The 27986-nt window shown below is 41.2% G+C and overlaps 1 protein-coding gene across 3 annotated transcripts in view; it reads left to right on the top strand.

Moving 5' to 3' along the window:
- The first annotated feature begins 18869 nt into the window (after window positions 1-18869).
- stard13b (StAR related lipid transfer domain containing 13b) overlaps window positions 18870-27986 on the top strand; it is a 70151-nt gene continuing 61034 nt past the window's right edge. Inside the window, exons 1-2 of one of the 3 annotated variants that reach the window (XM_061719695.1) lie at window positions 18870-19093; window positions 20487-21514. In XM_061719695.1, the coding sequence (XP_061575679.1) occupies window positions 20615-21514 (900 nt within the window). In that variant the 5' untranslated portion in view covers window positions 18870-19093; window positions 20487-20614. Of the gene's footprint in view, window positions 19094-20486; window positions 21515-24209; window positions 24380-27986 lie in introns of those variants that run through there. The other 2 variants (XM_061719696.1, XM_061719698.1) reach the window with 2 other exon arrangements.

The raw sequence follows: 27986 nt of genomic DNA on the forward strand, positions 1-27986 counted from the left end.
CCAGTGTTATGAAAGGACTACAGGTTTATTTAACGTAGACGGATGTTTGACCGGGACCGTGATTGTTTTCTCGGCTACTGCCATCCTCTGTCACGGAGTTCAAATAACACGAGGTGTGGGTGTCAGCACGGCTGTCTGTCGCCCCCTACTGTCTGACAGGGAGAACTGCAGCTGGAGGGCACATTTGTTTTAGAAGTTCAAGACGTGGGGAAATAATGGCTGAGCAGTGGCGGCTGGTGATAAAACATTTTGGGGGGGCGAGTGGGGATTACAACACAACTATAAACTCTACTTGAACATACATTTTTTAATGTTATTTTTTATTACATATAACTACATATACATATACATATACTCAGTACTCGAGTTGTAAAAAAAAATCAGGGGGTATGGTGGATTTTATCATATGGGGACAGATAATTTGTGCTGATTACAAATAATATAATATATTACTGCAGAAATACCTCAGGAATGACATAGCAGCAGTTAAATGCAGCCTTCTGTAAGCTTTACATATCCACTGGGTTTACATCAATACATCAAAACACAAAAATAAAAAACAGAACTTATTAATATGCCTCTGTCCGTCACAGGACAAGTAAAATGGATCACTGCAAAAACTCAAAATCTTAACAAGAATATTTGACTTATTTCTAGTTAAAATGTCTCATTTTAGTAAAAAAAAAACTCATTACACTTAAAAAAAGACTCATCACTGTATAAAAACAACAATTTTAACTTGAAATAAGTATAAAAATCTGCCAGTGGAACAAGATTTAAATCTTGTCCCACTGGCAGATCTACTTATTTCAAGTGAAAATTTACTTGAAACAGGTGAAAACTGTCAAATAAGTTATTTTTCTGGTGTTATTTTTCTGGTGATGACTCTAAATGTTGAAATAGCAGTAAAACCACATTCATTGATGAAATGACATAAGGGATGGAAAGGGGGGATGGAAGTTTTACAGGGGGGATGCCATCCCCCCTCATACCCCCTCAACTCCAGTACTGGTATACTACATATACTATTACATATTATTTTTTACATATTTTTTTATTTTTATTATTTTGTAATGAGACAACCGAATTTAGTTTTTCTGCTGCCATTGTCTCCTGTCTTGTCGTTGTGACTCCGTTTGTATGCGAGTGACAGATGCAGTCGCGCGTCTACACTGTCAGGGGTGTGACTTTGATTGACAGCTCAAGAATCAATCAGATTGGATGAAGAATGACAGAAAACACGCTGATTGGCCACGGGCGCAGAGAGCTGCGCCCGTGTTAAAAAAAAGCTTAAAAACAAGCTTTTGATAGTTTTTTCTAAATAAATTTGAAATTCAGCCTCTAAACCATGTCTTTATCATCCCAGTCTCTGGGATTCTGAGTGGGCGGGGCTATGATAATGAGGCACTGTGCTGATTGGCTGCCTGAATGACGCGTACCAGGGGAGGGCACAAAGCGTCGCTCTGGGCAGAAGAGCAGCCGGCTGTGTACACTATTAAACCGTGTTCTAACTGCATGCGATGCGAGCGAGCGTCAGCACCAAAATCAATTCCATTGCGTTATTTTCTATTGGACTGTCCTAACTGGCCGTGAGCGACGCGTCGCAGCGCTGCGCAGCGTTTTGAGCTGAACATTTGTCGGACGCCCTGCTTCTATTTTCTTCCTGTCGCTCGCGTTGAAAGCCGGTTGAAAGCGCTGTAGGAAACGGTCGTGGATGAGGAACGGCTGATCCAGTTAGTTACCTCCTCATTTCACTACAAAAAGTGCAGTTACACGGTTTTATAGTTGTGGGCGTGGTTTGCATTTTGGTTACGTAACGAAAATCAGCAGAATCTGAATGGCTCGTAGATCCACATCTCACTGGACGGCTCATCCAGGCGACTGTACAGACACTGCACAATTTGGTTGCTTTCCTCCTTCTCTGAGTTGGCAGAGTTGGTTTATATATGTTAAAGCAAGAGAAAACGTGTTTTTCATAATAGGTCCCCTTTAAATTTTTGAGATTCAAGGTGTTGAATACATTCCTCTGCGATTTCTGTCCCTATTGACGTGTATTTGTAGGCTGCACATCAATGATGTGAATCACAGAATCCACCAGGTCCTGAAGGTGCTCTATTGGATTGAGATCTGTTGACTGTGGAGGTCATTGGAGTGCAGTGAACCTGTTGTTTTAGATGCTATGAGCTTTCTGACATATATCCTGCTGGAAGTAGCAATCAGAAGATGGGTGAACTGTGGTCATAAAAGAATGGACAAGGTCAGCAAGGCAAGGGAAGTTTATTTCTATAGCACAATTCAACCAGAGGATGATTTACAGTACTTTACAAAGACATTAAAACATACATAAAGTTTAAACAAACAAAGTTTAAAGAAAAAAAAGATAAATAAATAAGATAAAATAAAATAAAACATAAGACAATTTACAGGATTCAAACCTGAGGACTTTAACCCAAATATAATGTCAGGATTTAAAATATGATTAAGTTTTGAAACTAAAATTTAAAAGTACCAGTGTAGAAAACAGTTAAAAAGAAACAATTATGGACAAACAGACATCACCTAAAAAGAATGAACAAACAAGATGCAATAAGTAAAGGTTGCAGTGCAATATGGTGGATTACTGAAATGCAGCAGTAAATAAAAAGGTTTTCAATCTTGATTTAAAGCAACTGTGAGTTTTCATTCTGGGAGTTTGTTCCACAGGTGAGGATCATAAAAGCTGAAAGCTGCCTCAACGTGTTTGGTTCAAATTCTGGGTACAGAAATTAGGCGTGACCCTGACAACCTGATGGTTGATGGTTCTGGTTGGTCCATAATGGACCGGGGAATCAGAGATGTGTTTCGGCACGAGAACATTCAGAGATTTATAAACCAACAGCAGGATTTTAACATTTATTCTGTGACAGGAAGCCAGTATAGAGATTCTAGAACTGGAGCACCAATACTCAGACAAGCTGTGGCGTTTGTGTACAGTGTGCAAAGAAAATATCCCCCACAGCATTATACCAGCAGCAGCCTGAGCCGTTGGTACAGAGCAGGATGGATCCATTCCCTCATGCTGTTTCCATGAAACTCTGACCCTATCATGTGAATGTTGCAGACCCATCTGACAAGGCAAGAGTTTTCCAGTCATCAATTGTCCAATTATGGAGACCTCATGTGAATTGTAGCCTCAGTTTCCTGTTCTTAGCTGACAGGAGTGGCACCCGGTGTTGTCTTTTACTGCTGTAGCCCATCTGCTTCAAGGTCAGAGATGATGTTCTGCATACTTTGGTTGTAACGAGTGATGATTTGAGCTGCAGATGCCCGTCTATCACTTCTAACCAGTCTGCCCATTACCCCCTGACATCAATAAGGTATTTTAGTCCAGACAGCTGCCACTCACTGGATATTTTCTTTCCTTTTCGAACCATTCTCAGTTAACCCTCTAGATGGTTGTGTGTAAAAATCAGAGTAGATTGGCGGTTTCTGAACTACCAGCCAGTCTGGTGCCAACGGCCATGTGAGGTTCAGAGTCTCTTATATCACCTCCCTTCCTCTTCTGATGCTCTCTCTGAACTTCAACAAGTCCTCTTGACAACGTCTGTATATGCCCAAATACTCTCAGTTGTTGGCATGTCATTTATTGATTAGCTGTTTGTGCTAGAGGCTGCATTCAATCATTCAGATCGTTACGTTTGTGTTTAAAGAGGAAAGAGACACTAAGAAACACATAAAGATTAATCCAGGGGAATCTGCTATAAAGAAACACAAGGTTAATAGCAGTAATAATGACATCTGCATCCTTGAAAGAAAAAGAAAGCAGGAAGATGGCCAGTGCATCATTGGTAGTCCTGTAGAAACCAAGGTCTACAGCAACATAACTAACCATAAGTTTTATTAAATAAGATCCATCCATCCATCCATCCATCCATCCATCCATCTTCTTCCGCTTTATCCGTTCCCGGGTCGCGGGGGCAGCAGTCTCAGCAGGGATGCCCAGACTTCCTTCACCCCAGACACTTCCTCCAGCTCTTCCGGGGGGAGTCCAAGACGTTCCCAGGCCAGCCGAGAGACATAGTGTCTCCAGCGTGTCCTGGGTCTTCCCTGGGGTCTCCTCCCGGTGGGACATGCCTGGAACACCTCCCTAGGGAGGAGGGACATGCCTGGAACACCTCCCTAGGGAGAAGGGACATGCCTGGAACACCTCCCTAGGGAGGCGTCCAGGAGGATCCGGTACAGATGCCCAAGCCACCTCAGCTGACTCCTCTCAATGTGAAGGAGCAGCGGCTCGACTCCGAGCTCCTCCCGGTTGACCGAACTCCTCACCCTATCTCTAAGGGAGCGTCCAGCCACCCTGCGGAGGAAACTCATCTCGGCCGCTTGTATCCGTGATCTTGTCCTTTCGGTCACTACCCAAAGTTCATGACCATAGGTGAGGGTAGGGGCGTAGATTGACCGGTAAATCGAGAGCTTCGCCTTTCGGCTCAGCTCCTTCTTCACCACGACGGTCCAGTACATCGACCGCATAACTGCGGATGCTACACCGATCCGTCTGTCAATCTCACGCTCCATCGTTCCCTCACTCGTGAACAAGACCCCGAGATACTTGAACTCCTCCACCTGAGGCAGGACTTCTCCACCCACCTGGAGAAGGCACGCCACCCTTTCCCGGTAGATAAAGTAGATTTAATCCTAATCTTACAGGTAGATGAGGTGTCTGTGGCTCAAACACAAGCTGGGGTTTAGTTCCCTGAGGTAGTCTGATAAGCGAGAGCTCTGCTTCCCATCCTGCCTTTGGAAACTCTGGGAATCGTACATGACCCTGCAGCCTGAGAGCAAAGCGGTCTGTTGGGATAACTGGGACTATGAGGTTTTTACGATAAGAAGGAACAAGGCCCATATCTCTTCATATGTGAAGAGAAGAATTTAAAATTATACACTGGATTTAACATGAAGCCCCGTGACGAGAAAGTAAGATTGGAGAATTATTGATATCTCCTGCAAATCCTTATCAGAACTCTGGCTGCAGCATTTTTTTTGGATTAGCTGCAGGCTGCCGAGCGTAATTTGAACACATCCTATTAATAAGGAACTCCTTTTTTTGGTATCACTCCGAGGCATCATGTTTTTGGCATTATTACAAAGGTAAAAGAAAGCAGCACAAGAAACAGGTTTTATGTTTGGATTAAATGAGTGATACTCATCAAAAATAACATAAAGATCCAACACATTAGTACATCCCAAAGTAATCCCATCAAGAGTAAGTACAGTGTATAACTACACATGTTATCCCTGAAGCACTCAAGTCTAAAGAAAAGAACTTCAGTCTTATCTGAATGCTGTTACATGAAATTAGCTATAAGTCTCCCAGGCCTTTATATTGTTCAGACATTCTTGTCCATCTTACTGACTGGTGTCATCTGGCTAAGCACCATCTGAGCAGCAATGGACGTTTAAAAACGCTCCACCTGGGACGCCATCTGCACCATCACTGCTGTTTGTCAGATGACCCAAGTCTGTAATACCTTCTAAAGCTAGTCGTTTGAGAATAGTATGTAATTTTATTGCTAAAAATTCTCATCTGGAAACAAAAACACAGCAATGTTTAAAGCAGAACAGTAATGGAACTGATGCATTTGAAAATAGCTTCACTTGCAAAACAAATTTAAAACAAATTTAAACCACACGTCAAATATAAAATATTTAGAGCTGGGAAATCAGTTTTACATTTACATTAGAAACTTTCAGTAGTAGCTCTGTTACAATGAGATGCATCTTTGTAAAGAAGATCCCGATTGCTGCTGCTTCTGATTTGAAGACCCACCTTGTCCATCTGGTGTTGTTTCGTCTTTATCGTCCAGCGAAATGAGTTGAAGCAAGCTGCTCACATCCCTTGGTCACAGTTGGTCAGAACTCACCCAGAGGAGATAAAACTGAACAAACAATCTTTTTTGGACTGGATGCAGCCTCCCGAGTTTGCACTTTGAATCAATTTTATCCTGTCTTACATCGGCTCCGCTGTCCTGTGATAATGTTCCTGCACGCACACCGGATTCTATCTTATCTGAAAGTTAGGACGAGTGCAGGCTTCTGTGCAAATTGTTCATAAGGCTTCTTTCATTCTGATCCTTTTCACTTTCACTTCATTCCCCTCTTTTGATTCATCCAGTGATCAAAGCTCCTTTTACATTTAGCATTCTCAGCTGTCAACCCATGACAAATATTTTGTCTTTGCACTTGTATTGACATGTATGAGGGGAGTTATTCACTATACTTCTTTTAGTTTGTTTTTCTCCTTCAGTGTCCACGCTGAAGACTGAAATCATACTGGATGGAGCCTGAGACTTGCTGTCCTGACTCATGCTGTTACATTTTAAAGGGATAAATAACTGGAATATTTGGTTACGCAAATACTCAAAACATTCTTCTTTCATTTTTGAAATGTTCATCTTTATAGGAAGGAGAAATTTCAGCCGGAAGTACTTGAGTATTCCTGTCACTGTATTGAAACGGTGCCTTGATTGCCTGCTTTTGTGTCTGGTTTCACCCCTCCGTCTGTCTGTTTCCCGCCGCTGCCAGGCAGCTCAAGCCACCGCCTGCCATACTGTCGGCTCTGTCGTGAGTGTGTGTGTGTGTGTGTGTGAGAGAGTCTGCTGGGTGGGGATTAACACGGCCAACCGCCCCCCTCGGGACAGACTTGTACTCGCCGCCTGATAAGACACAAGAGCGTGTTGGCCCCAGGTGCAGGGAGAAATCTCTGCATAATAGAGAAAGGACATTAGAGAGGTAAAATCAATTACTGGCTCCTGTCCTGTCAGCGCGCATTTCAGAGGGCGAGAGACAGAGAGAGGGATGGAGGGGACAAGACTTTCTCTCCTAATGGAGGTTTCCAATCTGACTTGATGAAGGATTGTGTAGCCTTGCGCGGGTGTTAAAGGTTATATTAATCCATTAACATATTGATTTTCCGTGGTTCTTCTTCTCCGGTGACTCTGAATAACAACTTGATTCCATCTTAACGAACTCTGTCGGGTTCACTTGCACTTTACATCACTGGTAATTGTTTTGCAGATCATCCTTCAGCCTTTTTTTTCTCTTTCTATTTAAGAATGTTTAAGCTATTTGAGCCATTTAAGCATAACGCACCTAATTCCTATTTTTTTTTTTGTCTAGACATAGGCTGATTGCTCTAAGCGCTAACATTAATTGCCACTTTGCTGCAAAAACACATTCCATTCTCGAAACTCTTTCGATTTCATGTCGTTTTGGCTCCTGACAAAAGTTTACACAAATTACCATCTAATAATAAACCTAAAAGTGTTTTAACTCTTGAATGTTCCTTTTAAATGTTTCTAATGTGTATCAGAATAACCTCAATACATCATTTCCCAAAGTTCATAGTGATATCAGTCATCTTGTTGTTTTATGAACTATGTACGGTATAATAAACGAGAAAGGCCGGTAATAAATATTAACACTTGACAAATGATTAGTTACTCAACACATATATGTTGAAAAGAAATGATCTGAGAATCAGGTAATTGAAAAAATAGTTTTAACATTTAAAAGGGACCTGTTATGAAAAACATGTTTTTTCTTGCTTTAACACAGTGTTTCTCAATCCTGGTCCTCGTGGGCCCCTGTCCTGCATGTTTTAGATGTTTCCCTGCTTCAGCACACCGTGATAAAAGTACCTGTGTCATCAACAGAGTTGTGCAGACCTTTGTGACCATCTAATTAGGACCATTAATTAGAATCAGGTGTGTTGGTGCAGGGAAACATCTAAAACATGCTGGACAGGGGCCCACGAGGACCAGGATTGAGAAACACTGCTTTAACATATATAAAGTGGTCTCCCCTCACCCTGCCAACACAGAGTAGGAAGAAAGCAACCGAATTCTCCAGGGTCTGTACACCCCGCCCGGAGGATCCTTCCAGTGTCATGTGACTTTTACGAGCCGTTCAAAATCTGCGCCTATCGTGATGTCACCATAGGTGCAGAGGTTTGGCCTCCGCTGCTTGAAACCACGCCCACAACTAACTCCGCCGGCTGTTTGAACAACTAGGGACAGTCAAAATTAGGTTTTGCATCGACATTTACTCTCATAAAAGGATCAGTACCCAAGCTACGGACCCGGCAACTGCACACGAGTCAGCGGTAACTGATGTTATTTTTTTAATAATATTTATATTTGTCTACAAGTATGATCTTTGCATGGGCTAAGTATTTCGTTCCGGAGCACCGGAGCTGCTCACCGGACCGGACCGGTGAGTGGCCCCGGTGGCTCCAGTGTTCCCTAACGGAGTGTTAGAGAACACCGGAGCTCTATTAGTAATACATTTTTCTTCTGTTTATGGTTTCAGATCTTCCAAGCACCTAAAGCTGTTCAACGACACCTTCAGAAGACGCACGGCCCTTCCTTGAGCCAGCAATAGTGCATAAATGTTATTTATATACAACTTATGTTTTATTTTTTACAATAAAGTTGTCATTTGTGAACATTCAATGTTGTGATTTCTTTACAGTTAACATGATTCATTTGTCTTGTAACATAAGAAATGAAATGATGAGGAATCGGAGTAAATAACTTTGATGTACCTGTTTAGAATTAAATTAAATCTTCCTGTGTGAATTAGTGTGAATTAGTTTTTTTTCGCCAAAACTCGCCAAAACTCACTCGCTTTGCGTACGCAGCCGGCTGCTCTTCTCTCCGGAGCGAGGCTTTGTTCCCTCCCCTGCTACACGTTATTCAGGCAGCCAATCAGCGCAGAACCTCATTATCATAGCCTCCCCTCCCCTCAGAATCCCTCATAGAGAAGGAGGTTAGAAGCGGTAAAACTAGAGACATGGCCCAGAGGCTGAATTTCTGATTTATGTAGAAAAAAGAAGCTTTTGATTGTTTTTAAGACATTCAAGGCCTGTTTAAAATATACATTAAATGCCATAATATGTCCCCTTTAAGTAAGTGTTCATGTGAACATGAACTGAATTCTGAACTGATTGATGATTCGCCTCCAGCCTCCAGCCTCTAACTGTTTATACTACACAGGAATAGTTTACACTAAATCAAAGGAACAAGAGGCCTTAATCTAAAACCGCTGTGCAGAGCATTTAAAATAGGTCCCCAAAATGTTGTTGAAGTTTGGAGAAACACTTTCATGTTTGTTTGAAACAGAAAGCAGAAGACGCGGTCCGTTGTGAGCGGCTGTCCGCTTCAACTCTACGTCTCATTTTCAGCCGAAACAGGGGAGAAAAAACAACAACAAAAAGTTGTTAGCTGCCGAGCCTTGAGCCGACTCTTTTCCTGTGAGGCAGAATAAAAGCAGGCTCTCTGAAATCAGCCCTTTTGAAGACAGTTTTGTTATTCTCTGCATTGAGTTTTTAGGGGTCACCAAGTTGTTTATTCGCTTTGATGGTAGTTTTAAAGTTATTCAGCTAAAAATAAGACTCATGCTTACTGTAGACAACTGGAACTGGTTTCGTGCTGCGCCCCAGTGTGTGCAGCACGACGTGAAGAACCCTGTCACCTCTGAATAGCCCTGTCATCTCGGCAAGTACTTTCAAGCTCCTTGAGGCAGAGTATGTGTTTGCAGTGGACTGGGTGGTGTTATGTTTGCTCCAGACTCTGGATCTGAACATACCTGTCAATTACACAACATCACAATCACAACATCAAGCCCACAAACCCCTCCATCCTTGCAGCTCGGAGCGGAAGGAATTCACGGGTTGATTGCGAGGCCTGGCAGAGCGTGTTGCAGCAGGTGAGGGCAGGGGTTGCTGCTCCAGCGAATTAATATGTAGCTGCCGTCGGTGTATGAAGGTGATGCCTTGTTGCTCCATTCCTCCGAGGCAATCCTCCAGTCCCACTGAACACCTCTCATCCCTCCCTGTCCTCCTGTAATAAAAGAAAAACAGGGATGGGATGGGCCGTGAAAAGCACTACGGTATAATTTCCCTTCATTGTAGACAGTATTTACGTCCTTCCATCCATGATCTCTGGAAATGACATCTCCTCTTTATTCTCTGGGATAACTCACCGTTCGGGAATGTCCCCGCAACTGTTAATCAAGCCTTGCTGTGTGGCTGTCATGCAGCAGTGATGTGAAACTACCAGAGGTGTCAAGTAACGAAGTACAAATACTTTGTTACCTTACTTAAGTAGAAATTTTGGTTATCTATACTTCACTGGAGTAATTATTTTTCAGACGACTTTTTACTTTTACTCCTTACATTTTCACGCAATTATCTGTACTTTTTACTCCTTACATTTTAAAAACAGCCTTGTTACTCTATTTCATTTCTGCCTTTAAAAAAAAACTATCCAGTTAAATTGCTCCATCCGGATAGAGTGAATTTGGTTGTGGCACAAATGTTCTTGTCCAGTTTTGTTCTCACATCCGTTCCCTCAGATTCCTGCAACTAAACTTGGATGTACATTCCAATAAAGGTTAGGATAAATGATAACATGCCTCTGAAGTTTGACTTTTTGCACCATTACAATACTTATAGGCAACTAGTCATCATATCTCCTGCTCTCTGAAACACATGTTAATGCTCAATAGTACACATATATGGTTCTTTAATATATTTGCATTATACTAAGATGCATTCATTTTCAATGGCTTTTGTCCTTAATGGCTTTTTTCCCCCTTACATTACTTTTACTTTTATACTTTCAGTAGTTTTGAAACCAGTACTTTTATACTTGAGTAAAAACTTGAGTTGATACTTCAACTTCTACAGGAGTATTTTTAAACTCTAGTGTCTATACTTCTACCTGAGTAATGAATGTGAATACTTTTGACACCTCTGGAAACTACCAGCTTTTTAGTAAATGTTGCTTCTATTTGTTTATAAAAGGAACCCGCAAGCATGATCACATCACCCCCGTTCTGGCCTCCCTTCACTGGCTCCCTGTCTCTTTTAGAATTAATTTTAAAATACTATTGTTTGTTTTTAAGTCATTAAATGGGTTGGCACCTAAATACATCTCAGACCTCCTACATGTTTACACTCCCTCGAGGTCTTTGAGGTTTCTCTGCTCAGTCACGTCTCGTCGTTCCCAAAACCAGGCAAAAAACCAGGGGCGACCGTGCTTTTTCAGCAATAGCCCCTAAACTTTGGAACGAGCTTCCTCCCCACACTCAAAATTTTTAAATCTCGTCTTAAAACGTATTTTTATTCTTTGGCTTTTAATCCAGCATGAGAGTTGTGTGGTCTCTGTCCTGTCTTTTATGTTTATGAATCACTAGTTGTTGTCTGTTTGGTGTGTTTTTATTTCGTGCTTTTATGTGCTCTTATCTATTTTACTCTGTTTTTAGTTTTTACTATTTTATTATGTCTTGCTTTACTCATTGTGCAGCACTTTGGTAAACTTGTTGTTTTTTAAAATGTGCTATATAGATAAAGTGGATTGGATTGGATAAAGGAAGTTTCTCTTGTGGATGGCAGTCACTAAATACCAGTTTTGACGAAGGTGTATGTATGAATATCCTAATCTTCGATCCTAATCCACTCCACCTTTGAGAAAGACACACGGTTTCCCACTCTGAGTTTGCCAGAAGGTCCTAAACAAGTCTCAGACCTAGTTAGCTCTGTATATTTTTTTATCATCAGAGTGGATGATTTTCCTTCTACTTGAGGCATGCATGAGTAGAAAACAAACAGGCACTGTACATCCCCTCATTAAACCAACTCCATTAGTAAAGCACAGAGAGGGTGCCATCATTATGTGGGAATGCTTCTCAGTGATAGGGCTCGGCTCAAGATTTAAGGCAGGAATAAACATTTGAGCATGACAACAGCTTTTATTAATATTTATGGTATAAAAGGTCAGAGAAACCTCTAGATAAAGTGCCACCATTGCTGCCAGAAAATGAGGTGTCAAGAATAGTGAATACTTGCATTACTTATTTTATTTCATATAATGAAAATGTGGATTTGGGGGATTAACAGCTATTTTCTGAAGATTTAACACAATAATGTTTCATCTTCTGTGAAATGGGACGGATGTTATCACCTTGCCATAAATACATAAATTGCAGTTTGATTTAAGAAGGAACCTCCTGAATGAAATCTGTCACTTTTGATATGGGGCACTCACTCTAACTGGGTGTCACATTTTTAGATCAGATCAATTCTTTATAGTACTACACTTATTTTATAGTTTTACACTTCAATGACAAACCCTACAAGGATCACAGCCTGACAACTGCAATCTCACCGTCCGTTATCCCCGTATGCAGAACAGCTGTGTGATCTGAGCCGATACAGAGCACATATCTTCAGACAGAGACCAAGTGGAGCTACAGAAAGAAGTGATAATTCAGAACATCTGGCCATGATCTGTGGTATGCTGGGAATCTGAAGGGGGGGGTCAAAAAGCAGCCGTGATATTGAGTCAGACTGTGGTATTGCTGGAATGTTTTGTAACGATGTTTGTGTGTTTTGTATTGTACATGTCTGTTGCCAAAGCTCAGTAAAGTTCAGATTGCATAAAAGTTTTGTAGGAAACTAAAGTACAAATTCAGAACCGTTTGAAAGAACACCTTATTGCAATTTTTCATATTCTACAAAAGATTTAGCCCCGTCAATCTTATCTGCCTTGACAAAACTCCCTCCTGCTCTGTGTAGCAGTAACACTTTGCATTGCTTGCAGGCAAATCTGCCACATGTTTCAACAACACAGCTGGCTCCATTCTCTCCTACTCGGCTTGTTCTCACCGTGCCACGTGAGGACCACAGGTACTTCCAGACGTCAGCCTCTTCTTGACAGTTGCCTACTGCAGATGCTTCAGATAAGGACAAAAGTGAGGGAGCAGACAGCAAAGGAAATTACTTTGCAGAATGTCTTTCTGTGTGCACATTCTCACAGTCCACATGCTGATAAGTACAGCTGCAGGACTGAGATATAAACTGAATGCAGTTATTTGCTAATATCATAGAAAAAAACAAGCTTCTGAGTCCATCCATCCATCCATCCATCCATCCATCCATCCATCCATCCATCCATCCATCCATCCATCCATCCATCCATCCATCCATCCATCCATCCATCCATCCATCCATCCATCCATATATGGATATAAGCTTCTGAAACTTACTGAGTGTAACATTTTCCACAATGCCTGTGTAATGTATAATGTAGATTTTAGACTCAATGATAGACTCTGTCATCTCATCCCCATTTATGCTCCCACTCATGAACACGCCACAGGGGGAAAACAACTTTTAACGGGGAAAAAAAGGAAACTGAAATGTACAAGTTTCAGTGTAACCTGCAAAGGTCCAAAAATTTGGAATGAACTTGGTAGTGCAATAAAAGAGTCTGGATCTCTCTCAATTTAAAAAAAAAGACTAAAACAAAATTGTTATTAAATTATGTCTCTTATTAAATTTTTTATGTACCAATACCTGATGTATTATTTTTATAAGAATATATTTGTATCAATTTTTTCTTATTTAGGTTATAAGGTTATATATTGTATGTATATGTATTATATGTGTAATTTATAGTTGTTCTGCTGTGTGACTGGGCCCCTATTCATAAGCTACAGTAGCTTCTGGGGAGTCCCATTTTACAAACCTCAATTGATTATTATCTGTATTTGTGTTTTTTTTTAATTATTTGTAAAATAAACTCTAAACTTCACTTAAACTTAACACAGCGCTGCCTCAGAGTGTGAAGATCATAGGTATCTAGTATTGATTATGGGCCTTGTGTTTTGTGCAGAGAGATTTCTCAGAATCCTTTGATGATTTACCTTATGTAGATGATGAGATATTTAAAGTTGCCGCAGTGTCACGCTGTCAAGCATTGTTTTGGATCGGTTTTACAATTTTATGAAGTCGATTTTCGTAGATTGGTGTGTTTCTACTGAGAGACTCACGAAGATCATCTTTTGATACACTATCACGCTGCTGACCTGTTGCCAGTTGAACTCATTCGTTGCAAAATGTCCGTCTGAGTGTTTTTCTTTGGAGCACCTCTCACTTATCAGCCTTTCGTTACCCAACTCCCAACTTTTTTTCTTTTTTTTTTTAGACATGTTGCTGTTGAAAGCTAAAGCTGCACTAGAGCTGGTTAGATTTTTAAGAGAAAGATAAATATATTTTAAAAGCATTGCTTCTTAATCATTCAGATTCCCTTGAAGGTGAAGAAAAACAAAGAAAACCCTGATGAGAGGATAGCAGGAAAGTGAGTCTTTTCTCTTTTGTATCTCTCCTAAAGTGAAACTGTTGGACTTTCACTGAAAAGTTGAGGGGTATCTGAACAGAAGGAAGGAAATAGGGAAATTATTGTACAGCCTAAACCAGAGGGGACTACTGCCATCCTTAAACTTTGAGCATAAGTGAGTGGTGACTGGTGAACAGCCGGGGAAACAAAAAAGGGTCCATCCGCTAGTTGGTATCTTTGACTGGGTGAAGAGGTAGCACTTTCCTTACTGTCGCCATCCTCTGTGACAGGAGTGGGGGATGGTTAGCGCGGTGGTGCTGGACTAGGGATGGGAATCGAGAACCGGTTCTTGTTCAGAACCGGTTCCCAGTCTTTCAATTCCTTGGATAGTTTGCAAATTTTGCAAACTATTCCTTTTTCGATTCCAGTGGGCGCAAATGACATAATCACACAAGCGTAATAGCAGTCATAGTAAACATGGCGCCCAAGTGATATAAACGCTCGAAAGTCTGGTTACATTTCAGTAAAAAAGATGACAACAGGGCAACTTGAATACTTTGTGAAAGGGAGGAAATACTACCAACATGCAAAAACATTTGCGCACACAGGGCCTGATTTACTAAAGGTTTGCGTGTGTAAAAACGTGTGCAAACTTGACATCACCCGCAAACCAAAGTGCCAGCTGATCTACTAACAGCGTGCAAAGACGACTGCGTCTCTCAAATGCGCAAAATAGCACACGCAATTCATTTAGTACTTTTGCCCTGATGAATAATCAATATGGGGCGTAACCGCCAGAAATCGCTAAATACTGGGAGGGGAAGATGCAAATTGGTCCATTTACCACGCGCAATGAGATTTACCAAGCCTGAAAGTTATTGCGGGGATTGTGATTGCGTCTGTATTTAATACGTTCGAAAGCAAGGTGCTAATCTCCACATGCAAAAGGAGAAATATTTTATTTGAATGTTAAATCGAGTATTATTCAGCAAAAGGTTGCCACAGGAGGCACATTCATTTTTGTATTTGTGATAATAAATAAATCACGTGTTTTCATGGAGAAAAAAGTGTTTCTCATTGTGCGCCTATACTTGTTCAGTTGTCATACCCCGGTCCGGTGTTGTGCCGTATTCAGCACCCCTGCCGTGAAAAGCACCCCCTCGTTTGACAAAAATGATATTCTCATTCCGTGTCACGTTCTGTTTAGCGTCCAGTTTTGTGTTAATGATTCATGTTTAAATGCGCTCATGGATTCCACAATAGTCATACTTTCCCACAATCACAGTCACAGATAACAAAAATCGGGTAAATGGTTATTGATGTCATTAATTAATAGCCTGCTTACTGTGTTGTCTTCCATAATATTTGTAAATATATATAATATAAACTCCTAAGTGTGTGTTTGTGTGAGTGTGTATATATAAATATATTGAAGTGTCAGTGTGTTGTTTTTTTTCTTGGTCTACTTATCATTGAATATACGAGGGGGTGCTTTTCACGGCAGGGGTGCTGAATACGGCACAACAATTTGCCTCTTCCACTAATATCTCTAACTCCAACTCGTCAAATTTCATTTTGCGCTTGCGACTATATCCTGCTTTCCATCCAGACTCTCCATGGCGCAAAGTTTGCGCCGCAAACCGTAAGACGTGCAACACCTCATTTAAATACTGCAGTTTGCACCTGTTATCAATTGCGCACGCAATCTTAGTTGATCACCCGCAAAACACACAACAACAGCACGCGCAAACTTTTTCAGTGCACAAGCAATTTAGTACTCTTTATTTAGGATCTTAGTAAATCGGGCCCACAGTATGCAATAACAATCAATGAATGTTGCGTTTTCGATCCGCTACGGACCAACCTCAGGAAATCTCAACCCAGCAGCAGCAACGTTAACATGTCCTTGGATAATAATACTGCAGGTAACTTATTAACTGATGAACACTGCCTATCATATTAGCGCCATTTGTCTCATTGTTGTCCTTTTTTTCCAAATGAGAATCAATAAGGGAATCTATAAACAACCAAATTGTTAAGCAGAATCAAAAATGGAATTGGAATCGTAAAAATCTTATCAATTCCCATCCCTTCGCTGGACTAACTTTAACCAAGCTGCTGCCTGATGTATATTTGCAACTTTGCAATTGTAAAATGACTTTTTTTGTCTTCATTTAACATGTTCATTACATATTCTGAAGGCAAACAATTTAAAGAAGCTTGAGGCAGGATTGAGGCAGGATTTATGAAAAAAATTCGTAAATGTTTTAAGTTTTCTAGTAATAATGTCAGATGAAGCGTTCCAAACCAAAAACAATGAGCCCTCTAGTGTATCTCTCCTTTGCCTTGAACAGGCTGTGTGCTGCAATTCCGGGCCGGAATTTCCCGCGCTGGGCGGCGGATGTGACGTCACATGACGTTGCATGCGCGTTCTCCCCGTTCTCCCGTGCCGGCTTCGCTGTTGGCTGCAGTACCCCCAACGGCCGTCGTGGTGAAGGGTGGCGCTAGAGAGTCTCATTTCTTAAAAGGAGCCTCATGCTCCTTTAAAGGAAATTAACAAAATTAACGGTAGGCAATATTTGTTTTCCTAGGCAAGACCTGTCCTACTCTGCCTCTGATTCGCTCATCAGTCCTCATGCCTAAACCCGACCAAACTAACCGATCTAACCAACAAAGTACTAGCCAGTTAGAGACGGCGCAGACAGCACTGATTAATGCACATCAGAGGGCATTGAGAGTTGGGTAGCTACCCACTTATGCTGACTGAAACATAAGTGGGTATACTTTTTCCTGCGCTACACCACTGGAAGCAACGGATAAACTGACTTCTTAAAATTGACAAACACCTGGATCTTAACCCCCCCCATCCTCCTGCTGTTGTTGAGTCTTTTAATTCCTTTTTTTTCTTTTGCTTTGTTTTCTGGACGAGCTTGTGAGAACGTCCAGCTGTGTTTGAGCTGAGCTGTTCTCACTCCCACCGGCCTTGGCCTCGTTCACCTCCACAGCTCCAGCCAGCTACTCTCTGTTCTCCTCGTTCTCTCCATCTGTGTTTCTTCCACTGTCGTAGCGCACCTGACCCTTCTCTTTCCTCGCTCAAACAGAATAAACAGTTTCACTGCTCTGGAGCAACATGTGCGCAGCTGAGACAAAGAGTACGTGTTTAAAGTACATGTTTTCATTAAATGTCTTTTGCACCTCCTGCAACCTTTATGTGTAAATATTCAATTCAATTGAACACATTCAACTTGACATTTCCAACAAAGGTGTAATTCAAGGGGGAAAAAAATAAAAAATCTGAATTATGCACACATACCCTATCTAGATAGTCAAACAGTGTTTTCATGGTTTTTATATGGGTGTTGAGTTTTTGAGTATTTTATATTTTCTAATTCTATGTATTTGTAACGTAAAGTACAATAAGATGAGTAGTATATGTTCATTAGTCAGCACAAGAAAGCTGAGGCCTCGTTGTGACGAGGATCTCAGTTGACGGTTGAAGATTTTCTGTTTTCTTAATGCAGAAAGGAAGCTTCAACAAAACAAATTAAATATAAAGCATACTGAAGGCTTGACAAATACCCTTAGAAAGAATGATATATGTCATATGTGAAACTGAGGTTAAGTACTTTATCTGCAGCCCAAGTAATGGTTGAAGAGGGAACGTTGAAGAAGTTGAGGAGGAGTAAAACAGACAGCGAAACAGAGAAACTTTAAACTATTACTACTCCAGCGCTTCCCTGTCGATACTCTGGTGTAGATGCTCGGTCATCAAGTTCATGGTCAGCATCCAATCCCATGTTTCATCCTGTCAGAAACTGGAAACAGAGCAAGAAAACTGAAAGGAGGAGGGATTGCAGCGCTTGTTACAAACATGTACAACAAAAGAGCATCTCTAGACTCAATTATTGAACGTTTGGTTGTGAGTTTCTGTCCATATTTTGTATTGCGAGAGTTCACACGTGTTACATGCCAACATCGGATGCAACATCATCACTTGAGCTGTTGCCAGGTAATGATAACATCCCATTGCAATTCTGGGCCTCTAGAGATTTTAACAACACCTCTCTCGCTGCTTTCTTTCTATCCTTCAGTTTGTCAAATAATTTGATAACTTTCCACTCATTTATTCTCAATATATACAATTTCAAGGTTAAGAAGTCTGTTTGACATTTTTTACTTGTTTAAGTATTTTTTTGCTTTTTTTTTTAACCGTAACATGGTTTGAAACCATGCCCTACTTAGCTTCCCAGTATTTAATTATTTATCAGGCATTTTTTACAGTGTGTGGATCCAAACTCTTCACTTGACAGTATTCTCTACAGTTGCAAATAAAACTTGAGGAAATCTGCTTTTGGTTTCACTTCAACATCAAATGTCGTCATGAAGATAGCATCTTATTTGCTTCAGTAAATCACAGCGGTTCACAGCTTTCCCCCTTTACTTGAAAGCATTTCTCAGTCTGGTGTTCTGAACCGACGGGTCATGGCTGCGGTTCATCTTGTGCTCCCGCTCACAGCTCGGCCGCCGAAGTCTCCCATTCCCAACAACCTTATTTGTGAGGCCTGGAAATTCATTTCACCTTGTTCTTTTACAGTGCCAACCACTGCTGCTCCCTGCACTCCCCACGCCCCCGGCTCCTTCCTCCTCCCCTTTTCCATCTCTCAACAAGTACACATTCTCCCAGCTTGTACACATATTCTGAAGGGCTTAGTCGCCGCTAGCTGATCAGTCCCGCAGCCCCCCGGGGAAGCGGTTGAGGAAGAGGGGGTGATGGTAAGCTTGCCAGAATAGACCTCTGGAAGCATAAGCGTGGCTCCAGGACAGGTTTGTCCAGCTCTCTGTCTCTGCTCATGCAGGAACCGGCCTTGCTGCCACTGTTTTGCCTTGATCTCAGTGACACTGTTTGGGGAACACAACTGATTTCCCCTGAGCACGTAAGTCTTTTGTTTTTATTTCCCTCTGACAGTTCATACAATCTGAGTAAAGAAGCAGCTAGAATAATGTCTCTGTTTGTTAAGGAAAGCTGTCTGAGTTTGTGGTCTAGTTGTTTTTAAGTGAAGAGATTTTCTGTTAAAAAAACTAAAATCTTCAAAACTAACTTTTTCTGTCTCACTTTTCCAAGAAAGTTGTAATCTTGCTTCGGCAATCAGCACACCCAGTTCATTTTCACTTTGTGACTTCTTTTTATTTAAATCTGCCCACCATTCATCTGAGAATAATGAGACCTTCTTTGCATAGTGTTTTTTTTTCTTCTTCTACAGAGGGGTTTCTTAGGGAGAACTCTAATCGCCTGTACACTTAACATTCACCATGTAGGGGCACTTTTAACTGCAGCTGCCAGGCTGCAGCGTGTTTACTTTTCTGTAATTTTGCAGCAAATGCATAAACACTGTATGCATATTTAATAATAGCAGAGTCAGAGATCATTCATGCTTTATTGTTCTGTGTTCAAAAGATTGTGGTTATGTGTATGCATGTTCCTGTATGAGTGTGTATCAAGTGTCTCAAGGCCATGGTGAAAGGCACTGCCAATTCTTTCTCACAGGAACAGCAGAACCCCAAAAACTGCACAACTTAACTTCCTTTTTCAAAAAGTAAACACTGACATAACAGATTAAAATGGAAGCAGGGAATATATCAGGGCTTTGTCAATAAGGTTATGTAATCTGCTGTTGAAATACGAGTCGAGGAACATGCTGATGCCGTCTCCTCTACGTTAGGTATGTAGGTATGTTTATTGTGGACGTTTCCAGAATATTTCCAGTTTCCTTATCACTTCAGAAAGCATTATCTGAATACAAGTCTTAGCCACTGAGGAAGATAAACCTGAGCACAGGCAAAATAATACCGATGTTTGTTTTTCTATGTGTGCTTGGAATGCCTCAGAGCATCCTAAGCTGTGTTTTACACCAAACCTTAGTGAAGGAGTGAGTGGGATGTGAACCCCCATGGATTAGGGACCTTCAATGCCCCGATGAATAGTGTAAAGGGTTGTTTACCACCACCTGTGGACGAGCAGTCAGATTCCTCTTTACAGTGATGTCACCACTACCGCGTGTGAAACAGATCCAGACTTGAACAGCTCAGCCTGAGACAGATGGTGAGTTTAGTTTCATTGCATACCCCTGGCTGGATGGCATGCAATCGGAATCATTCAGCCCTGGATTTAAGCACGTTACACTGCTTAAGAAAGAAGGGAAAAAAAAACCTGGCAAGACCTATGCGCCTTTTTGTTTTACCTGTACAGCGATCTGTGGAAATAACCGTCTGTGTGTACTTTCACTTGTTTTACAAGCCACTCATTGCTTACATTTTTGGTTGTTTCAGGTCATTTGGCTATAACTTGCGTCCTGGATTAAAAGGAAAAACAAAGAGAGATGGCCATCCGATATATCAAGCTCAAGTCCCTGTGGATTTATGTTTTGAATCATGAAAAACTATAGAAAAAACTTACAATGGAGACTCTACCTGTGGTGAGTTTGGAGGAAAATAAGTCTTGGACACATTTAGGATTGCACGATCTGAGTTTTTCAACGAAAGAGCCATCTGTAGAAAGTGCTGCCCCTTCTGATAACGACCTGCCAGACCACAGAGGGGAGGATTTTATCCCCGAAGCCCAAAGGTTAACGGCAGAGCGCGAGGACGATAAACCCGGTGCCAGTGAGATTTCTGATTATGATGATTATAACAATGTTGGATATTCAAAATGCTTTCAAGAGCCTAAACACTTCTCTGGGGAAAGATCTCTGGATGCTGCTCAGCTTCTTGAAGAAAACATCGTGTTCGTGTCACCTCCGTCGGATAAAGACTGCTCCTGTAACTTTCCGCCGCCTGCTCCTGCAGCAGACATCCAGTCAACCTGCAGAGCTCAGAATCAGCCGGGTCAGGCACTGGATTTAATCTCTAAATGTGTAAAAACAGACTTCAAGAAGCCGAGGTCAATTTCTAATGGCCCCATTCTTAAATTAGACTCCACTCCAGCCCGTGTGGTCGCGGCTGACCAAGCCCAGGGAGTCCTGGATCTACCACACATTGTAAAGCAGGACAGCGCCATCACCTTCTCAGACTGCACCCGTCCTGTAAGCAACAGTCCCGGTCCTGTCCATGACGGCTCTGACAACGAAGGATCATCTCAAAACGGGGAGAGAGAAGATGATGATGGTCTCCACCGTGATGAAGATGATGATGATGATGATGTATTCCTAGATCTGCCTCACAGTAGAAACCTCCACGTGAGTCCCAGACACAGACACACAGACAAACACATCGTGAAGAGAAAAGGTTGTTTGGGAGCAGAACCAGATATCGACGGCAGCTCTGGTTATGAAGCAGAGGAGGAAACAAGCAGTAGGGAGGTGAGCTTTTTTTAATTTTACGTTGTTTCAGGCCAGTCGTTAATAGAACAGGCATCCAAACAATTCAATAAAATCGAAACAAAACAATCAATTCAGTTCTGTTTATTTATAGAATACCAATTCAAAGCAAAATAAACCTACAGAAAAAAATAAAAAAGGTTTATTCAGTCCAATTCTGTTCTCATTATCCAATTAATTATAATACCGTTAATCCTAATTCAGTTAAAGACAGTTCATTATGACTGTATTTATATATTTACAATTTGTTAAAAGCAGCCTAGTTAAGCAAACAAAAGTATTGAACTGAATATTTATTTCGATCCAGTCCCACATCCTGAACGTGGCAGGAAAAACTGCCTAAAAACAGATGCAAACCTTTAGGTGTCACATTTATGTCAAACATTGAGAATGTAAGAAATCATGCTATCAAGTGAGTTTTATTATGCTTGTAGACAAATTAATCACATGCTGTTGTAAAATTAAATAACCCTAGAGCATTGAACACCCTTGGATGCAAAAGACATCTTTTTTGATCTGGACATTTTAACACACACAAGGGTTTCTACTCTTCAACTTCAGTGGTTTCAGCAACTGAAGATTTGCTTCGAGTTTTTCTTCAAAAATGTTGGTTTTTGCTTTTGGGCTTCCTGTCATGTTATTTCAATCAATATCAAGGTGGATCCTATATGTGGGCGTGATCGCCCTTAAAATGACTAATCTTGATTGGGTCATTGCACTCTACTGTCTTCGCAACCAAACTGTGAAAAGCCTGATTAATTCAAGCAAGCAGAAATCACCTTGAGAGCAGAATTACCCAATAAGGTGCAAATATCTCTGCAGCAGTGAGCAGGGAGAACCCCTTCCTCTGTCGTGCACTTAACCGCTTCATTCTGCTCACACAAATGATGACTTTGTCCCTGAGACTAATGCAATTTTCTGGTGAGTATATTATTTTACATGAACGTGACCCCATGCAAACGTTACAGCTGAACCAGACTCAGAAAGGACGGGCGTCCACTTTGACCAAATATGTCTGGAATAGTAACACATCTGCAGAAGGCCTCAGAATAGCAATGAACAGGTGACACGTAAAAATGATTAAGAGAAATGCCTCAGAAATTGTCTTTCATGTGTTTTACACAGATAGATCAAAGGCACTCTTTGAAATAGAGTAATAAAGTACTGTGGACTTACTTAAAAAGAGGGAAAAAATAAACAGTAGAAGGTGCATCATGTGATTTGATTTGAAGGGTTTTTGTTTTAGTCTGTAGGAGAAGTTATATGGAAGCAGTTCTACTATCATTACACAGATAAACTCTCCACATATATGTGAGTCAAACGCAGATCCAGAAGGAATGCAAACACCCTCTGCTTTATTTCCACTCCTTCAGCTGACGATGTTTTGACAGCAGATCGCATAAGCGTTGAACTCAACCTTCCATTACTGAACTTTCTCCCACTTTTCCTCCCTTCAGTCCAAGGCACACGTGGCTGTCCTTTTCACACAGTCGCTACCACCTTGACTGTATCACTCCTTATCCCTGCTCTCTTTGTCACTGCCCTTTGAAAAGCTCACACGTGCATTCGTAAGCGTGTTGCAATCCTTTACACATGAGTTATGTTACAACCGGGAGGAACGCGAACAACCGTCATGCTTTTCCATCAGGCAAATGTGCTGGTGGACATTGACTTCTCTGTTCGTTGGTAAGATATTGAGGCGATGCCAACTTAACGTGCAGAATGACACTCCGCTCTGAATGGCTTGTTTTGGGAAGGAGGGAAGAATGCAGGGAATCCAGGGAGTCTGTTGTAAATATTATCAAAGGAAGAGCAGTGAATGCCTGTCATGCTGTCACACCAGTAGCCGTTGTCACATGTTAGGCAGTGGCGTGTCACTGGAAGCAGAGCAAACGGGAACAAATGTCTATTATTTTGAAGCAAGTTCATTGTGTCTTTATCTTTGTGATAAAAGTATTCCAATTAAACTAAGCTTGAGAGAACTTGGTGAAACATAATGAATTCAAATCCATTCTTTACACTTCATGGAAAAACTTCAAACTTTCCTGAAGTTGAAAGATTTACTAATTAATTCAAATTAGCTGAATACATTCAGCTTAATATTAAGGTGCGTTATAAAAGAAAAAGAGTACAGATATATCTTTTAAGTTTGAGTAAAGAAATGGGTGATGAAATATGACACACTGCCGGTAGTGAATGCAGTTGTTAATGTGGACCATATGAGGGCACCATCAGCATAGAAATTCCACTCCGTCATCTACCTCTTCCATGGAGCACATTTAGGATCGTAAGCTTCTTTAAGCATACGTTTCTTCACCTGTTTCTTCTCCTCCGCAATTATAGCTGTGTCACGTGGTGTTTTTGCAAAGCAACATATCACGGATGTAATTTATTCCTGCAAGTAGCCAGGTACCCATTGCCCTTTCGCATGACCGGCTGCTACATTTGGATACCTCCATGGTGATCTCTGGCACTCTCTGTGGGTGGCGCAGACTAGGCACGGAGCCCAGAGCTCACACACTTAACTCCTCATTTCCATGTCAAAGCCGCTGTGGAAGGGATCACAATGTGGTCAATTTGCACTGATAAAGTTATAGTGAGCTCACTTTTTGCTGTCCCCAAAAGATAACATTAATGCATTTATCTCATACCAGCTCAGTTGCTATGGTGTGGGGCCTTCGCACAATTGCCAGGGCCGGATGGAGAGGGGGACAGGCACCGAGAGATGAATCGAGGGAAGTGTCTCACTTGAGCGTCAAGCCTCCTCTGGAATTTGTCTCATTCTAAGAGGAATTGCCCACATTCCCAAACCAGCACCTTCAGGGGATGTTACTGAAAAGAGACAGTGTGAGTGTGATCCACATTTGGCTTGTGCGTGATCCAAAGTGGAGCATCTGTTTCTTGCATTTATCTTTGTCTGACACCAGGGGTTAATTAACCGTCCAGCACTCAAGATTTTCAGCTTCCTCCTCTTATACATTTTCAGCCGTTTTGGCTCCGAATATGAGACTGGTGGTACAACTTGTTCTTCTAGAGTGGACATCCACAATGAGTATAAGAATTCCTTTTATTTGTAAACCAGACGCAGAGGATTGAGCTGTCTAAACATCCTGATCCAGCGTTAAACATTTTTACATTCCCCAGTCAGCAGCACCATGCTGGAAAGACAGACAGAGCAGAGAAGGGAGGCTTTATTTTTTCCTCTTGGTGACCCAGGGTGATCCCTCAGGCCTCAGAGGTCAGCAGGGGATTGGCCAGATTTAGACCATTCCTCAGGGATTGAGAGGAAAGAGACACTTTCTCCCAGTGCTGGGTCAGTCAGCTGACACTGGGTGGTCAGGAGGCTGAGTGGTTACTGTTGTCTCGTCTGTTCATTTTACACAATTAAAGAAGAATGTAACATGTGAGTTTATCAATGAATGGATCTGTAATGTGATTAGATGTCCTAATGTAATGGAGATATGCGACTTGTGGAAATACGTTTAATATCAGAACTGTACTAAGACAATATTAAAAACATATATTTTTGATGAATAATTACAACAAACAACAAAATGCTTGTAAACAAAGAATGCACAGACCTGTTAAGCTCAATGATATTGCTTTGTACTGAAACGCACTGGAAAGGTCATAAAGAATATAGTTTTGTCCTAGACTACATTTTCAAACATAATTTGACAGTAAATTACATACAATTATGATCCCGTCAAAGTAAAATGTTCAAGTGATAAAGTTTCATATCCGACAGGGCAACTTCATGAGGCTATCATTATATTTAGCAAACTATTTTTAAACCATTATACAAATCCATACTTATAAAATACGAACTTCCAAAGGAATGCAACAAACTCACCATACCTGAGGCACTGCATGCTTACAAAACAAAAAAACCCTTATAGGTCTGTCAACCTACTTGAGAAGGTACATGTGAATGAAGAGAATGTTGCCCACTGAACCGTCCAGTCTATTATTAGTGTCAGGGTAATGAGATCATTTTACCAGATCTGAGACAGAAAAACACTAAAAATGCATGTTAGAAAAGGAGGCATAACTTAACACTTAGGTAGTGTTTCTTAAACCTGACCATAGCAGTCTCCCAAAACAAGAACCAGGGACCATCACAAAGGCAAACATCTTGGAAAGAATCTTAAGGAGAACTGGACAATACAAGGCCCTGGTGTGATGCGTGCTTACTGGAAACCACCAGCACTGCATGGACACTTGCAGTGCACAAAAGGGCGGGGGGGGGGGGGGTTATAAACACCTACACATAACCTGCCTCTTTACAAGGTGGGAGCTGCTGTCAGGTAACACAGAAGCCAAAGTCAGTCGATGCCTTTACACGAGTAGGGCCCAGACAGAAACTAGAGGTGACGCCAGAGGAGCCAGGAATATGGTGGAATATGGTACCGGTTCTGAGGTGGAAACACAGCGTGGAAAAGTTGGCTACACCATCCACATGGATGTCATCTAGTTGTATGCTGGAATTGTGTAATTTTGTGAGTAACCAGTCCAGTTTACGCCGCAACAATACTGGGATGCCCTTCTAACTAGATAAATGCGGTTAGTACGTTTATATGAGGAGAGAAAGTGAAATAACTGCCTTAGTCCGACTGATATGGAAATTTTAAAAGCCACATATATACAACTTAGGGCCTGATTTACTAAAGGTTTGCATGTGTAAAAACGTGTGCAAACTTGACAGCACCCGCAAACGAAAGTGCCAGCTGATCTACTAACAGCGTGCAAAGAGGACTGCGCCTCTCAAATGAGCAAAATAGCACACGCAATTCATTTAGTACTTTTGCCCTGATGAATAATCAATATGGGGCGTACCCGCCAGAAAGCGCTAAATACTGGGAGGGGAAGATGCAAATTGGTCCATTTACCACGCGCAATGAGATTTACCAAGCCTGTAAGTTACTGCGGGGATTGTGATTGCGTCTGTATTTAATACGTTCGAAAGGAAGGTGCTAATCTCCACATGCAAAAGGAGAAATATTTTATTTGAATGTTAAATCGAGTATTATTCAGCAAAAGGTTGCCACAGGAGGCACATTCATTTTTTTATTTGTGATAATAAATAAATCACGTGTTTTCATGGAGAAAAAAGTGTTTCTTATTGTGCGCCTATACTTGTTCTGCAGTCATACCCCGGTGTTGTGCCGTATTCAGCACCCCTGCCGTGAAAAGCACCCCCTCGTCTGACAAAAATGATATTCTCATTCCGTGTCATGTTCTGTTTAGCGTCCAGTTTTGTGTTAATGCTTCATGTTTAAATGCGCTCATGGATTACACAATAGTCATACTTACCCACAATCACAGTCACAGATAACAACAATCGGGTAAATGGTTATTGATGTCATTAATTAATAGCCTGCTTACTGTGTTGTCTTCCATAATATTTGTAAATATATATAATATAAACTCCTAAGTATGTGTTTGTGTGAGTGTGTATATATATAAATATATTGAAGTGTCAGTGTGTTGTTTTTTTTCTTGGTCTACTTATCATTGAATATACGAGGGGGTGCTTTTCACAGCAGGGGTGCTGAATACGGCACAACAATTTGCCTCTTCAACTAATATCTCTATAACTCCAACTCGTCAAATTTCATTTTGCGCTTGCGACTATATCCTGCTTTCCATCCAGACTCTCCATGGCGCAAAGTTTGCGCTGCAAACCGTAAGACGCGCAACACCTCATTTAAATACTGCTGTTTGCACCTGTTATCAATTGCGCACGCAATCTTAGTTGATCACCCGCAAAACACACAACAACAGCACGCGCAAACTTTTTCAGTGCACACGCAATTTAGTACTCTTTATTTAGGATCTTAGTAAATCGGGCCCTTAGTCGGGCTGTCGAACCAAACTAAAAGTCTTGAAATCTAGTTATTAGAGCCAGATAATGTGGTTCTATAAGCTGCAGCGCATTATAAGGCGCATGATAAAACATATATAAAGCGAAACAAAACAGTCAGGTAAGTCAAACTCATTTACAATAACTCAAACTATTTTCATTTGTAACTAATACAGAAGAATACACTCACATTTTAAAACATCCGTCTTCCACAAATCCACAAATTAAAAGTGGCGGAGCTAAGCGTTGCAATACGTCCTGTTCTCTGAAATGCATGTATACTTGGATTTCTCGGAAACTCCATTTAAATCCTTAGCTCCATTATTGCCAATAGTTTGATTTATATGTGCATGTAACTGCACTGAGAGAAGAGTTGATTTACTAACTGACACTGCTGCTTGGTTTTTCACCTAAAACAGGCTGCAAGGGAGCCAGCTGTACAAAACTGGCCCCAAAAACAGTTCCTCGTGTAACAGCAGGGTGTTGGTCGAAGGTAGGGTAAAGGTACTGTAGGCCTACAGGTTTTCAATGCTCGTGCTTGACTACACATCTGTCATGCATCCATATCTGTGTTAAACATTACTACATAAC

This window comes from Cololabis saira, chromosome 4 (genome assembly GCF_033807715.1).
Source record: "Cololabis saira isolate AMF1-May2022 chromosome 4, fColSai1.1, whole genome shotgun sequence".
NCBI classification, from domain to species: domain Eukaryota; kingdom Metazoa; phylum Chordata; class Actinopteri; order Beloniformes; family Belonidae; genus Cololabis; species Cololabis saira.